Source organism: Thalia democratica, chromosome 1, assembly GCF_965202585.1.
Source record: "Thalia democratica chromosome 1, ktThaDemo2.hap1.1, whole genome shotgun sequence".
Classification (NCBI taxonomy): Eukaryota; Metazoa; Chordata; class Thaliacea; order Salpida; family Salpidae; genus Thalia; species Thalia democratica.
Window position 1 is genome coordinate 50831271 of NC_139165.1, and position 16274 is coordinate 50847544.

Here is a 16274-nt window from a genome sequence, read left to right on the forward strand (position 1 = left end):
TTATCACACTATACGACTGATTTATAGCTTTCCAAAATTTATTTTATAATTTATTTGCTATCAACAAAAAATACAAATACAGTAAGTTTAAAACAACATAAAACTAGTTTGTAACTTAAAATTACTCTTTTTATCTACGAGAAAAGAACTGCACTAGTAAAAATTAAAAAAAAAAGAAAGTAAGTTTGATCAAAGCAAAACCTTATGAAACTAAACAACAGTTTTTAATGCAAACCGTCTATTAACTAACTAAAAGTATGAAAGTATATAACATCTCTAATTTAGTGAACCACAATCTTCAATAATTTTTCCAAGATTTTTTAATATCAAACTTTTTAAAAACTAAATTAAAAAATCCACAGCTCATACACTTATTTTATGAGCATATCGCAAAACTTGTGATAAATAGTTACCAAGGAAACAAGCAAGCGAGACCATCGAAGTCCAAGTTTAATACAAAAAAAATTAAAAAAGCTGTCATGGCTTGGCACTTGCTCGAAAAAATGCTGGAACAAACTGCCAACCACTCAACAATATTCGGCAAATGGTGGATCGCCTTGGTGTTTTTGTTCAGAATCGTTGTTGTCACCAGCATCGGAGACAACGTGTATCACGATGAACAAGACGAGTTTGTGTGCAACACTGAATCGCCCGGTAAGATTGTGTTTCAATAATTGATTATAAACAGTTAACGCGTACCTTGCGCAACGAACACACTATTATATCTAAAATAGTACTGTGTAATGAAGGTAGGCCATAAAATTTAATAGTATTAAAAATTCATCTCGGTATAGACTTTACTGCTATTTATTATTTTTTTTGACATAAGCTTTAAAGCTAACAAAGTAAGTTTTCAAGTAGTTTGAAATATTTTTATGAATTAAATAAAATTACATAAGTAATAAGTCATTCATGTTCAAAAACTTAGAAAAGTTGCTAAAATTCTGAAAGACTTAAGTATAAAATGTCATAAATGTAGAATTTCAACTTTTAACAAAATACTTTTGTTATAGTTATTCGTTTACTAAGTACTTATATTTGATTCTTCAACAATTTTGCAAAAAGTAATAAGCTCCTAATATTCTTTTCATAATTATTATTAGAACAAAGTTTTTAGACTCAATAGAGAACAGTAAGATTTTAAATTATTGTTATTACTGAAACCTACCTCCATTTTTATATATTTAGATTTTTTACATGAGTTATAAAAACTATATTTTAACATTTAGCTTTAATCTCATTAGTATTTATAAAAATATCTTATTATAGCATTTACAACAAGTTTTAGATTATTATTTTAAACATTTTTTTAATTTTTGTTCGTTGATTTCATCAACCTTAAGATTTTATCATCATTCAAATAGAAGATTTGAAAATAATAACTAATTAAATTTGATTTTAAAACTCACCAGAAGAAAAAAGAAGCCTATATATAGGCTCTAATTATTATTTTTATCATTATATTGATTTCGAAACTTAACTTAAATTTAATCTTTACTATAATTTCAATCATAGGATTTAAGTTTAATTTGATTTTATTTAATTGTTTAAATACTTTTTTCCATGACTGTTACATATCTTTTTAGATTTTTTATTTAAGCACTGACGAGGTCTTTGACGGAAACTTAGTTTGCATAATAAAGTCTTGAAAGAATAAATTTATCATTTAAATAGCATTAACTAACATATTCTTGGTCATTTTCTTTAGATGTTTTAAATTCATATAAAGTTTACTTCTTCCTTAGATTTTTTCGTTAAGTAAATCTAAAAGTTTTACAATTTAATTAAGTTACATTAAGTTTTTTTTTTCAAATTATTTTAACTTATTTTTTAGTTAAAGTGTCAACTATAAAAAAGAATTTAAGAATTTTTACCTAGTGACAGCATAATTTCGAAACAATATTTATTAAGACTTTTTGTTCATTATCTTTTTAAACTATAAACTTCATGAACTTTTGAAACTATTAAGTTAAGTGTTTAAATAAAAGTTAGAATTGAATTTAATAAGTTTAAATGTTGAAATAAAAAACAAGATAATAAAAACATAAACAAACTACCATGTATAAAAATTATAAGTGATTATATATGAACAATTAAAAGTAATTATTTTAACTTAGTAGAAGTGGTATTAATGAGTACTTTTTTTCTTAAAGGCATGCATTTTATTAAAAACTTTTAGTTGTGCAGTTACTGTTAAAAAACGTTAAAGTTAAAACAAGCTTTAGTTTATTTTCAAAAAGAAAATTTTAAAAGTTTTGAAATGGTAATCGCGTTTTCATCTAGTTAACTACTTTAACTTGTTAAATATTACTTAGCTTAAGTATAATAGTATAAAAGTAAATAAAGCTTTTTTTATCACTTTAGAAGTATTAGTTGTACAATAACTACCTATTTTGTTTAAATTCAAATTTAAAAACATTAAATTAATATTAGCTTTAAAAGATGAATCTTTATTAAATTTGTATTTATGCATAGGTTTTTGTAAATAAATACAAGAAAAATAAGCATAATACGAACATAATTTTCTAAACAAAAAATAGTTTTTATATTAAATCGGTTTGAAAATTTACTTTACAGACTTTCATGGTTTTGTTTCAAACCGCTTGTTTAATACAATTTTTATTTTGTTTAGATGATTAAATCATTAAAATTTATGTTAGAATACCGAAAATCTAAAACATATACTTTTTTTTATTTAAAATTTAATAAGTTATTTATTTTAACTTTTTATAAAGATGAAGATAAAAATAGTTCAGAATTTTTTTTCAGGGTGTGAACAAGTATGTTATAACTATTTTGCACCAATATCACAAATACGTTTCTGGTCTTTTCAAATTCTTCTTACTTGTACACCAACTCTAGTAAGTAACATTTTTTTTTCTTAAGATCTATAAAACAGTACAGCTTATATTATTTTTACCTTATTTAAAATTATAATTTAATGTTTTGTATATAAGTTTATTGAAACACTTATAAGTAAAATAAATATACATCAGTGCATAAAATAAAAGTTTATACGTACATCAAATTGTTTACACAATTCACAAACAGAAATTGTTTTTACTAAAGTTTAATTCTATACTATTTAAAACTTTTTAGAGGTAAAATTTATATAAGTCTAAAGAAGCCTACTTGTACTTAAAAATTCGAATTTTTTTACTAAGATGCTACCTTATAAATCTCTTATATTGTTTTTGTTTATCTTTAATTTGTATTTTATTAAATACCAATATTTTCATTTAAACTGTATATGTTAGTTTAAAAAATATATATTTTGTTTTGATAAATTTAAGAATTTAAATTTACTAAATTTATAATAAAATTTAAAAAATATTAATTACTTGAAAACTTACACAGTTGGTATCATACTGATTTTTTTATTAAAACGGTGTTGTTTAGGTTTTCATTGTGTATGCAATGCATCGTTTATCAATGCTGAACAATCAAAACAATAAACAAAACACTAACTTAGAAAAAAGTGACGTGTATAATGAAAATGTTGAGAACAAACTTTCCTTACCACCTTTATCAATTTACAAAGAAAAAAAGGTATACAAAGAAAACAAGCTTTTTACAGAAAAAACAGTTCTTGACCATAGGTTTAGATCTTCAAAGTATTAATTAACTTAGCAATGCTAAATTTGTTTTGGTGTCTCGTAACTTTTATTTCGTTTACAAAAAACATACTGTATCATATTATAAAAAGAATTTACTTTACTTTTTTTCTTATTAATTTTTATTACATTTTTTAACTAAATTTAAATATCATTACGCTCATTCAGTATTAATACATAAATTTGTTATAAAATAAATAAAAAGTATTATTATAGTTATTATGTATTTTCTAATACTTACGTGATTTCTTTATTATACATTACTTAAATATTTTTAGTCGTTATTGTTCAAAAGACTTTAAATTTTCGGCAAAATATTTCTAGATGTGTTTAGTTTGACTACTATACTATTAAAATAAAGTATTTTAGCTACTCAAAATTATTAGAATTAAATTTCTAATTGAGGTTTTGTACGTATTTTGTTAATAGTTTAGGAAGTCTTACTTAATTTAAATTTTCGTACAATTATTTACTTTTATTTAAGTGCTAACGTTTTTGTTTCTTTTAGATAAATGGTCTTATATTTGTTAATAAGTCGCTTTATGAATTATGATGAGCACTACTATTTAGTTTTAGGTATTTTAAAGGTGATTAAAACTTTTCTCTTGTTTTCAAGGCCACTCCAATTCAACACAGAATTGAAAACCCCTGTTTCAGATAGAGTTAAGAATAAAAACTATGATGATGAAATTGCAATCAGCTTAAAAAAAAGACTCCGTGAAAAACTTAATGAAGTATAATTTTTATTTTCATTTTTCAAACTACTTTAAAGCATTTTTATGTAAGATAATAGTGTTTTATCTAAAAAAACTAATAAACTAATGAACAATAAAATATTAGTTAAAGTATAAAGATCTTAAACTATGTAACTAAGCATAATATTTTAATATTGTTTGTTAACGTAAAACGATTTTTTTCTTCTTACTTATTCATGTAATTTAGCTTTGTAATGAAAATATCAATATCTCAAATAATTAATGAGTTTACATAACAATCTTTATACAGAATTTCCAATTCTCAGTTGTTATATCATTGGATAAAACTATTTATATGCATTTTTGCAGTTTTATATTAATTTTGTTTTTTATTCGAGCTAATTTTAAAATACTCTAATATCTAGTTTATTAGTTTAAAATGAAGAAAGCTCATAATTTTTATGTTAAAATTTTCTTGCTTAAAAACAATTTTTTAAATGTACAATATGAACTTTTTTCTTTAGACATTTAAAGTTCAGTATATCAATCAGAGTTTTAACTAGTTTTATTTCTAAATACTTAATAAAAATGTATTATAAGTTGCTACTATTAAAGTTATAGCAAAATAAGCTTTATTAACTTCAAAAGTATTACTCTAAAAAGTTCGTTTACTTACTTTTAATATAAGTTTTATCTTATAATTCTGTTCTACTTTATTTTACCAAGGAGAAAAATCAAAAGAAAGTTATACGAACAAAATCTTCAGTTGTCGTCGCATACGTCGTGCATGTGATAGTTAGATCTGTTATCGAAGCTAGTGGACTATACGGGCAGGTTAAAATATAGTTTTTCATGTAACTAAGCCAGAAATTTTCATATAAATCTAGTTCCAGAATAAATCGAGTATCTAATTTGTACTAGCTATACTGAGTTATTAACTTAGATGCTATACACTTTAAAAAGATATTAGATAAGCTATATATTTCTACAACCAAGTTTTTAGTCATAATAATACTGTCTAAATTTAGTTTTAGAATTTTATAAATTTTTTAAGTATTACTTTAATTTTGAGCTTTAAGATAATAAAAAGCATTAAATTGTTTAACTCAATAAGTATAAAAGCAGCTAAAGACTAATTAATTACGCTGTAAATCAAAACTACAAGTGTTAAAAAATATTAATTGCTAGTACGTTTGTTAAAAGAAACAAAGTTAATTATATTAATAAATTTTTTTTTCTCTAGCTTACAAACAAATTTATTGATTGTAATATAAATAGATTAGAGTTGCTAATTTCGTATATCTGCTTTGATTTCCGATAAGATCAAGTTTTGACATTTAATTAGTACTGGTTTAAAGTTAAATCTAGCCGATTCGTAGTTACTAAAACTACTTATTTCTAAACAAGCATAAAATCATGTTGATTTATAAATACTGATTTATTTATCTTTTTTCTATATATTTTTTCATCATCGAAAAACTTATTTTAAATTACGTTTATTCGTACTTATTGTGTGAGAAAACAGTATGTACTTATAACAGATAAAAAGAAACAATTTTTAATTCCTTACTTTATTTCTAAAATCAAAAACTAATTTTTTGCAGTAATTTAAAACTTTTTTTAGGATCTGCTTTTCTAAATGTTCATATTGCTTAACAAATTAAAAAAGTTTAGTTTATCATCGCATCGTGAGTTTTTCCTTCATTCTTTTAATTCTGGTAAAATACATAACTTTACAGTACCTTTTGTTCGGTTGGTCGGTACCAGAGATAATAAAGTGCAACAGAGAGCCCTGCCTGTTGACAGTGCACTGCTACGTTTCTCGTCCGAAAGAGAAGCAAGTGTTCATGATGTTCATGTTCGCGGTGGGAGTGGTCTGCATGGTGCTGAACTTCCTCGAACTCTCCTTCCTCCTCTTCAAACGAGTCAAGTGGTCCGTCAGCGACGTGAAAAAAGTCCAGCAGTCGACAAACTCCTCCCAGCTCAGCCTGCACGAGCGGATAACCGAACAAAAAATACCCCGGTACTCCTCCGCCCCTCCCGGCTACTACATTCCCGACGTCGAATCGAGGATGACGGGGGGTCCCCCGCTCCCTCCGTTTCCGATGGTCAGAATAAAAAGGGCCAGTTTGTCCTGCAGCGACGACGAGTCGAGCTTTTTGTCGGAAGAAGATCGGTCCTTCTACGAGTACAAGCGACGCAGGAGTTTGACAAATAACTATTAGATCCCATATTTAAAGCCTTCATCGTTTTTTTTTTTAAGTTTTAATAATACAGTTTTATAACATCTGCTGAATTTTTATTGAGGTATTTTTGGAATAACTCTAAGATTTAATAGTTAACGAAAGTTCTTACATATTATTTTTTTATTTCAATTATTTTAAAAGCTTTTTACATTGGTATCTAAATAAAATCGTTTAACATTAAAGTATATAAATATTATTATTTTTCATGTGTTTCACTTTTGCACAAACTGGTTTTGAAGAAAAACTACAACTCTTCTATCTTATATTTTGTTGTTTAAACTCTACATAACCATTAAGTAGGTTTGATCAAAAAATGCTAAAGTTTTTTCTTGTTTATATAAAAAAGCTAAATTCTTAATTTTAAAAAATGTACTTATTCTGCTTTTCTGTTTTTTTCTACTTTATATATACAAAAATATTTCTGGTGCTAAATTCATTGTTAGTTTTCATTTATTGTCTTTCAAAAAGATCCTAAAACCTTTATCTAAATTTGAATATTTTTTTAAGCATAAAATACTTTTAAGTCTAGTACAAAAAGTAAAGAGAAATCAAAAATAATGTGTAAATATTCTGCTATAGTAAATTTGTTAAATAAAAATTTCATTAAACTTAACGTTTCTAAAAATATTGTTTATGAAAACAAAACTATGCTCTCGACTTAAATAAAACTCTACTTAAGATATTATAATTCTTAATCCTTAATTGAACATGTGAAAATTATATAAATAGATTTAAAAATTGATATTCACTAAAACAAAACTGATCTATATGTATCTTTTTGGGCCAATTTTGGATAGAAAGTGACATTTATTAGTAAGAGAGCTAAAAAGTAAATGAGTATTTAGCTAGCAAAAGGACGATTTAAAAAAAGAAGCAACTATTTTTTAAATTTTACTAAAATGACGTTTGAAAGATTAGTTTACAAAACCTATATTAAAAACTGTGTCAGTTACTTCTTGTTATATACATCAAGCTATAATTATTATTTTAAGTATTACTTTTTTTATTAAAGTTCAAATATTCCATCAATAGAATTTTTTAACGTTTTTCTACATATACCTTTGATTTTCTTATAACTGTCTAAAACGATTTAAAAGTATGTGCACAACCATCCATATTTTAGTTCTTTTTTTATAGTTTCAACGCTTTTAGTTATTTGTTTGCCTTGTATTTTTAAATTTGTATGTTTCAAAAAAAAAATATATAAATTTATGAAAATATATTTTTTACTATTATTTTGTTAACTTTTAAATAAGCTGATTTCACAATAAAAATGTAATTAATTATGTTGATTAGTTACTTTAGCACAGTTTGCAACGCTTTTTTGCTGATATTATAAGTATCGTAAATTAAACTTTTGGTTGTAGACAATTATAGATCAAAAAAGTATGTTTTAATTAAGCTTTTTGAAGAAGTTAGTTGTAAAAAATCGAGCTAAAACCTAACATACTTTAAAAATTTTAGTTAAAGTACAAAAACAGTCAAGCTACTTACAAAGTTCTAAAAGGTTGTCTTTTTATGTACTTTTTGTTTTTTTTTTTTTTTGCAGCAAAACGATTTTGTTTTTTACTTATCAGTAAAAGTAGTTAAATAAGACACTCAAAGTACACAAAAAAATTATAACAGCTCGAGTTTTATTATCTTATTTTAAGTCGTAAACTGTTGATCAACAGTGAAAAATACTTTTTTTAATACTAGACATTTATTACTTTAATGATTATAATCAAGTCAATGGTAGAAAACAAAATTTTGATATAACTAGATCAGGAGGCGGCAAAGTGCAGCCTGCGGACCACATGCGGTCCATGAAAGGTAAAAGTGCGATCCGCGATCTTTTTTTTATTTTACATGGGACGCAGCCTGTATTAAAGTACAACATGCGGCCTGCGAGCATGCAAATGTGGCCCGCAAAAAAGTATTCAAACTTAAACAAGATATTTAGAGTTTGGAAGATAAGAGCAAAAATAGTCCTAGCTTATTTTACGGGAATTTTGAAGCTAACACTAGATGTTCTGGGTCTGTGTGGTTCACAAATACTTCAATTTTCGACACCTTCGGTCCGTGAGCATGTGAATTCGGTCCACAACAAAAATAATCACAATTATAGTTATAGTTTACTGAACGATAAAAAAAGACGCTCAAAATGTTTGGTCATAGGACCTGGTGCACGAAAAAAATAAATTTACACTACATAGTTATGCTCGGTTTGTTATTTGTTTGGAAAATAAAAGTTAAAACTACAGCTGCAGCCCGCAAATACATAAATTTTCGGAACTTGGCCCGCGACCACCAAACGCGTGCGAGCCCCTGAACTAGATTGAACTTAAATTTGTTTGTCTTTTAAAAGTATTTCGTTTAGTATTTTCACAAAGTTGTACACATCTTTGAAGCTGTTGTACAAGGGAGCCGGTGCCAATCTCATTACTGAAGGTTTCCTAAGATCACACCTGACTCCAGTGGCGTTCAATCTTTCATATACCTAAAACAAATAATAATTTACTTTAAGTTGTTAAAAAGTTTTTTTTGACCAAAAAACAAGCTTTTGATATTATATTTACTATATTATTACTATACTTATCAAATTAGATTTTTTTACACTTAATTTTACTTGAATTAAATTTAAAAAATTTAAACTATTTGGATTACCGGTTACAAATATAATAAAGTTATTTCTTACGCGGTTACATGTAAAAATCAACACAGTCCTTTGCATTAAGAGCTTGATAAAGTAAATGAAGAGGATTTTATACCGTAATTTTTGTTAAACTATTTATAATGAATTTATATACCATTTTCAACTTATTATTAACAGATTACTCTTTTTTTTTTTTTCACAAAGCTTTTCAAAACTATACTAGTTCTATTTACAAGTGATAAATGTTAAATGAAATTTGAAAAATTTTGGTTAGTGAACAGCTCAAAAAATAACTTTAAATTATGACGTATGAATAATTAAAATAAGTACAAAGTTTAGAGATTTAGCAAGTAAAACTAAAGTAAAGGTATGTTTATTAATGAGTAATCTATTAATAATAAGTTGCAAATGGTATATGAATACGTTTAAAAACCTTCCTATAATAGTATTTATAACAAAATTAGCAGTTATTAAAAAACCTCTAAGTTTAATAGAAAAAGTTAAAAAAAACTTCTAAACATCATCACAACTTTTTTTTCAAAATTCTAAATTTTGTTGCAAAAAAAATGAAAATCTTATACTTAAAATTACATCTAATAAAAAATCAGACAGTTACTCATTTTCACGGCTGAATTGATTATCGAACTGCGATTCTGCAATAAAAAGTTTATTAGAACGACAATCTATGCAAAAGTTAATGAAAAGTTGGTAAAAAATTTAGTTTCTTTTAGTGGTGAAACTAAATGTTTGATTTTGTAATAAATATAGTTTTTAGTATATTTGTCTTCAACTTGAATTGATTCCTGTGTTAAATCCGTTTTAACAACCATATATTTAAAAAAATTATAGTATTTAAATTTACAGTTTGTAAAACTATCAAAAAATAAATAATACCTATCAAGAGCATGAATATTTATAAATTATGTTTAGAGCTGCATCGAAATTGTAAACCGACGGATTTTTTTTTTAAATAAAAAAAACTTTAGGTAGAAGTATAAAATGTTAGCTTTTCAAACTAGAAAAAAATAGTGAATACTTTTTCAATTTCCATTTTAAATCTGACAGACAACTGGCAACCACGCCAGTGCTGAGGTGTGATTATTTCGACCAACTCTTTTAATTCTTCTTTTAACAAAAATTCCAAGTATCTGTTTGAAAATTGTCTCCGTTGTTAAAAATAAAATAATAAAAATAGTATGCGTAGTTCATTATAACTTTATCATTGTTTGGTTTAAAATATTTTTCTAATGAAATTTGTTTAGCTTACCCCGTTAGCAAAAAGCTTTTTTTGCACAGTTGTTTCATATTAGTTTGTTTGAAGATATCCAAGCTGGACTTCAACCCGGCTATAAGACATGGAGGTGGATTGCTAATCATATATCCTTGAACTCCGGGTACAAGATCCAGCTTGTTGGACATATCAAACCTGGTACTAAACCTGTGACCCCACCAACCTGTTTTTCAATCAAAGTACAAAAAATCTGTTTCAAAAGTTTTAATGCATTTCATTTCCAAAAAAAAAACTTGAAGTTATTATTACTGAGAAAACACTAAGTAGAAGTATTTTTTATTTAGTTTTTTTTATTTTTAAATGCTTTCAGTTTATTATGTACAGTGGACCCGCATCTGAAAATATCATTAGTCAAAATTTATAAAAAAAAAGTTTTTTATGTTTTTATTTATATCATTATTTCTATTCACAAATACTTTATATTTTACTAAGCATCTACAAGCCTTTACAAAACAAAAATATCAATTAAATTTAACTATTTTTCGTTTCAAAAAGATTTTTTTTAACTAGAGAAGTTACAATTTCATTTCTAAATATTTTTGCTTTTGTTGATTTTTTTTCCTTTAGTTTGAAGAACTATTTTAATAAATTCTATTTAACTAATAGTTAGTTTTCTAAAACATAGTAACCAATATTAGTTTTTTACAAAACTTTAAAGTAGTCATTCTTAATTTTATTTCAGCGCGATTAGGGTCCACTGTGTTCTGCGAAACTTTGTCAATTAAAAAAATTAAATGAGTTAATTCTTACCAACAAACTTTGGCAGGTCATTTTTCTCGTGCTTGCTGTGCATGAAGGCTCCTCCTATACCGCCCGCACCGCTGTTCATGTACTTGTAAGTGCACCAGCAGGCAAAGTCCACACCCCAGTCGCTCAACCTCAGCTCAATATTTCCTACTGCATGGGCCAAGTCGAACCCTACCTTTTTTATTTAATGTCGTATTTTTTTCGTTTGCTAATTTGTTATGTTAACAGTTGCCAAAAGTTTTTAGATATAAAATAACTAAAGTTTTAAAGAAAATAACTAAAGTTTATTCTATTGGAACAAGATTTTAAACAACTGAAGATCTCGTCTTCAAACGAGTGAAACATTGTTTTGTTTAATAAGATTTGAAATTTATTATTAAAAGTTTTAAAGAATACATATATTTTGTATTAATGAGCTCTATTATAAAACAATACTTCAATCTAATAGAGATCTTCAGTTAAATTTAAATTCTCGGATTTAAAACAAACACAAATGTTGATATCAAGACATAATAAAATTTTACAATCTATATTTAAAGCTAACTACCAGTTAAAACCAGTTAAAAATTTAAAATTATTTAGACAAACTACTTAAAAAAATTACTTGAAAGAAAAATATACTGAAGAGTTTTGTTAAAAATTCTTTAGATAATTTTATTAAGGTTTAGATACTAGTTTAAAAATATAAATTTTAGTTATAAAAAGTTTAATCACATTAACGATGTCATAATATTTAAGTTTCTCAAACCGTTCTATAGGTGTATCAATTACCGTTGTGAGTGTTTTTTTAATCGTAAATGCTATATATAAACACTAATATACTTCAAAAATGTCGAAAATGTTATAGAGGGACTTCAAAAAAAAATTAATCAAGTTACCCAAAAAATAATCAATTTTAAATATATTTTGTTCAGCAGGCCACGTTTACATGCTTGCGGGCCACACTCCATTCAAAATAAAAGTGCTCGCGGGCTGCACTTTGCCGACCCCTGCTTTAAACTAAACTATTAGGTGTAACTCTGTAATCAGGAAAAAATTTTAAAGATTATGACGTAGCTATGATTGTTTATGTTGAACTTTAATAGTATTTTAGCTTTGAAAACTTTAAAGTTTTAAAGTTATTTTAACTGGTTTAAGAGACCATCTATATTTCTAAAACCAATCATAAATACCAGCTACAATTTAATTTGAAGCGTAGTTTATTAAAAGTGCATTTAATAATTGATATGTTTATCAATGTTCATTTGAAAATTTTCAAGACCTTGGTTTTTAAACATTTTGATTAATATAATAATTTAAATTTATGTTAATTTAAAAAGTATTCAATACTTGTTGTAACTTTTTAACAAATTTCTTTAATGGAATTTTCATCCAAGAAATTTTTTAAGTGCTGTAGTCAAGCAATTTTTAATTCTTAATAAGTTTTAATTACGTTTTATTAGTTTTAAATATAGTTTGTAAAATTTCTTTAAACCTTGATGTCAACATTTGTATTTGTTTTAGCTTTTAAAATCTAAGTAAAACCAAATATGTCCAAAACAATAAAGTATTGTTTTATAACAGAGTTCTTTGAAAAAGTATTTGTATTTATCTCCTTGAACCCAAGTCTCTAGCTTTTACACTTAAAATAGAGTTAAACTCTTTTTTTTAAACTACCAAACTACTTAAATATTAGTTCTATATAATAAATATTATTAATTAAAGTTTAGCTGCTTTACTTTCAAGTATTGATAAGTAATTATTCTTCTAACCATGCATCCTTTTTCGTGGGCAATTTTGGTAATTCTTTCCATATCAAACACCTGTCCTGTAAAGTACTGCACTCCTGGTAGAAGTACCAGTGCTATAGAATCACCTTCTTTTTCGATTAATTCGCACAAGTTGTCCATAGAAACGGTCTCTTTACCCTACATCAACAGGATTAATTAAGATATAGAAAAATTTTAAACTAGCAGCAAATTCAATGTTTTGTAAATTATTTGAAATTTTTAAGTTTATAAATATTTAATAGTTCGTAATCTGCACACTTAAACAGCTTAAAAGGTAACAGTAAGTGTATTATAAAGTAATTCCCGGTAATATTTATTCAAAATATAAGACTATTTTATCACCTGTGATCTTAACAAATCTGCTGAATTTTCTATTATAATTTTATCTATATAATACTGTACGTTCATTTGGTAAGCTTTGCACTTGTTCAGCTGTATCTAATGTTACACTTAAAGTTACATAAAACCTCATCAGGAAAAACTTCCAACAAGCACTCTTTCCAGTTGTACCCGTGAAATTCAATCTGTGAACAGGCGGCGTAGTGGTCAGAAGGGAAAGCCTTTCCCTCTATCAGAATTTTGTTTCTTGTCGGGGAGGGCCTATAAAATGAAACCATCATCAAATGTAAGTTTACACTCAACCCGTTCATTAGGCAGACCTAAAAAAATTGTAGGTGTTGATCAAGAAAAATTCACTCGGTAGTTTATTGTTTATAGAACGACAAAAAAAAGACGATCAAAATACTTCGTTCCAGGACCTAGTGTACGAAAAATCCTCTCGGTTACTGAGTCGTGCATCACTTGGATACAGTTTAGCGTCTTGTCTAGGACTAAAATAATTTTAAAGTAAATCAAAATTTTCTTTTACAATATTTTTTTAAAGTTTAACAATTAAATTTACTTTTTCTCACTATTAAAAGCATTTTATTAAATGATACTGTGAATTAAGTACAAAATAAAATATATAGGATTAGTTTGAATTTTTTTGTGCTTAAGCCATCGAATTTAGAACGGCGTTTAGTAACCTTCCACTTTTTAGCCACAAAATTTAACGAACTTCTTTGGGGCTTGCACCAATCATGTCAGCCATATCATTAGTAACTTGATCAGCACAAAAAGCAGCAGGTAAAAATCCTTCAAAGTGACTATGATTAGTATTGATGCGCCAACTTTCTATAACCTAGTAATTGTTGTTTTTGTTTACAATTCAAAAAACGTTTTACTGTACCGTAAAGTTTTTTTAAGAAGTACAAACAGTTTCATGCGCACTGAAAACTTAAAATGAAACAGTAAAGTTTTAACTATACAAAATTGTGTAAGTTCTTTAATTTTGATATGAAATTTTAATTTTGTATGATTATAGTAATAACTTTATTCAAAAAACTAAAAGCATTCTAAATTTTTTCAATATTCAATCAAACGTAAAAATAAACCTTTGTTATATTTTCTAAAGTGGATTTTGGTTGCAACCCGAGGGAGTTTCCGTTTAAATATATAGTGCATTTGATATCATCAGATGCTGTAATTTATGTAGCAAATTTTACTTGTATAAGAAACATGTAGTAAAATTTATAACTTTACAAGTTTGTATTACTTTTTTGATTTTTTTTTAATTTAAGTTAGACTTCATTTGATAAGCTACAAAGATTAGAGTTTGCTTAAGAAAATTTAGCAGTTTTTTGATTGTAGAAAAGGGTTATAAATAAAACTTCTTTAAAGTTTTTACTGTATGGACTAGAAAAGAACTTTATCCTAAAGTAAAGATGTTTAATTTAAAGAATTTTGTATATTAAAGTTTGAGCGTTTAGCTAAACCCGTTCCTTTTTTAATCAACTTTAATACTCTAATACTCTTTTATTTAATCAAAACAACTTTATCATTTCGTTAAAATTATAAACGCTTAAGTGAGTAATGGACAAAGAAGCTTGATTCACCATTCAACATTTATAAAACCTCTGGTTTAAAGTGGTGGTGAGCTATAAAAACCCCGATAAGCAGTTTTGTAGGTCGCACTATTTAGTTTTTAGTTGCAGAATATTGTTCAGTTCAAATAGTTGAAATATAAGCTAAATGTTTTTAAACATTGTACAGTTTGTACAGCTGTTTAATTTACTATTTTTTGTAAACTGTAGTGATGTTTTATAATTATGTTTTTATAACTTGGTGTTTTTTTGTGTTGTTAATTCAAACAGTTACGCGGACCGCAAAAGTCTATGTCTAACAAATCCGGTTATGTATAAAAGGCTGTTAAATTTTTCCGTTAAATAAAAAAGCTTCCCCCTTACTTTAAAGTACTTCTACATTTTGAAAATGATTGCTGTATTTTAAATATAGAAAAATATTTTTAAACTAAAAAGTGTAAATAGCTAAACTTTTTTGAACATTTTAGTTTTAACAAAGTTTACTTCATTTTATTTATTATATTGTAAAAATTCTAAATAAACTATTATGTCAAATTTACTCACTTTTTATTTTTGTTATTACTGACTTAGTAAATAAAGAACTTATTGCTTTTACGTTTATTTTAAACCACATATTTTTCAGCTGTTATAATACAAACCAAAATTAATGTTGTTTCTAATGAATTTAAAACATAAACAAACAGTCAGGAGAGTGGAAAAGCTCTCTAAAGCGAGAAAGTTCATCTTGTTTGTCAAGGTAAGAAGCAAATTTTTCTGAAGAAACTTTCAGTCCTTCAGATTTTGCCATCTGAGCAAGCACTTCACTTGGACATGTATTCATTTTAACTTAAAGCAATTTTATTTAATTTAACTCTAAAGAACATATTGCTTTTTTTTTTTGACAAAACAAACAACCACTTGTGTTATTGAAACTTAGTAAGGTTTAAACTTTAAACTTACAAAGTAGTACGATATTACTTTTTATTTGTTTTTTATAGCTGAATAATAAGTTGAGAACTGATAACAAATTTCTAGCGATTTAAAGATTAAAAAATTACGTGGAGTGCTCAAAATAACTTAGACATTTAAATTAGTTTACCTAAATAATAGTTAATTTTTTTAATCATTTTACCAAACACTAAAACAATACTTTAAACGCTAAATAGATTATTACATTTCTTGTAGCTATTATACGTATACAAAGAAACATCTTGATTTTAATCTTTTTATCTGATATTTTACTTTATTATTACCGTAAGACACTTAGAAAGTAAAATTTATCAGCTAATTTTATTACATAATTTAAAACATTTGAAAGTGAAGGTTTAAAACTTGATCATTTTCTTAAAACTTTTAATTAAAGTTGTTAAAAAATA

General features: G+C 25.7%; 2 protein-coding genes across 2 annotated transcripts; one reads left to right on the forward strand and one right to left on the reverse strand.

Annotated features, from left to right (window-relative positions):
- Positions 1-479: 479 nt before the first annotated feature.
- LOC145837259 (gap junction delta-2 protein-like) lies at positions 480-6534 on the forward strand. The gene is made up of 5 exons (XM_082945060.1): positions 480-654; positions 2770-2861; positions 3400-3549; positions 5036-5143; positions 6049-6534. The coding sequence occupies exons 1-5, from the start codon at positions 480-482 to the stop codon at positions 6532-6534; spliced, it is 1011 nt and encodes a 336-aa protein (XP_082801186.1).
- Positions 6535-8264: 1730 nt separating this feature from the next.
- LOC145841100 (kynureninase-like) lies at positions 8265-15767 on the reverse strand. Its single transcript, XM_082948501.1, has 9 exons — positions 15601-15767; positions 14431-14516; positions 14055-14177; positions 13465-13656; positions 12980-13135; positions 11232-11403; positions 10458-10644; positions 10227-10338; positions 8265-9034 (listed from the first exon to the last, which is right to left on the reverse strand). The coding sequence occupies exons 1-9, from the start codon at positions 15737-15739 to the stop codon at positions 8879-8881; spliced, it is 1323 nt and encodes a 440-aa protein (XP_082804627.1). The 5' UTR covers positions 15740-15767; the 3' UTR covers positions 8265-8878.
- Positions 15768-16274: the final 507 nt, after the last annotated feature.

Coding starts and splice junctions, on each gene's coding strand:
- LOC145837259 (XM_082945060.1), top strand. CDS start 480: ATGGCTTGGCACTTGCTCGAAAAAATGCTGGAACAAACTGCCAACCAC. Junction 655..2,769: donor GTGCAACACTGAATCGCCCG/GTAAGATTGTGT, acceptor ATTTTTTTTCAG/GGTGTGAACAAGTATGTTAT. Junction 3,550..5,035: donor CAATTTACAAAGAAAAAAAG/GTATACAAAGAA, acceptor TATTTTACCAAG/GAGAAAAATCAAAAGAAAGT.
- LOC145841100 (XM_082948501.1), bottom strand. CDS start 15,739: ATGAATACATGTCCAAGTGAAGTGCTTGCTCAGATGGCAAAATCTGAA. Junction 13,657..14,054: donor TTGGTGCAAGCCCCAAAGAA/GTTCGTTAAATT, acceptor CAATTTTTTTAG/GTCTGCCTAATGAACGGGTT. Junction 10,339..10,457: donor AAAAGCTTTTTGCTAACGGG/GTAAGCTAAACA, acceptor ATTTTCAAACAG/ATACTTGGAATTTTTGTTAA.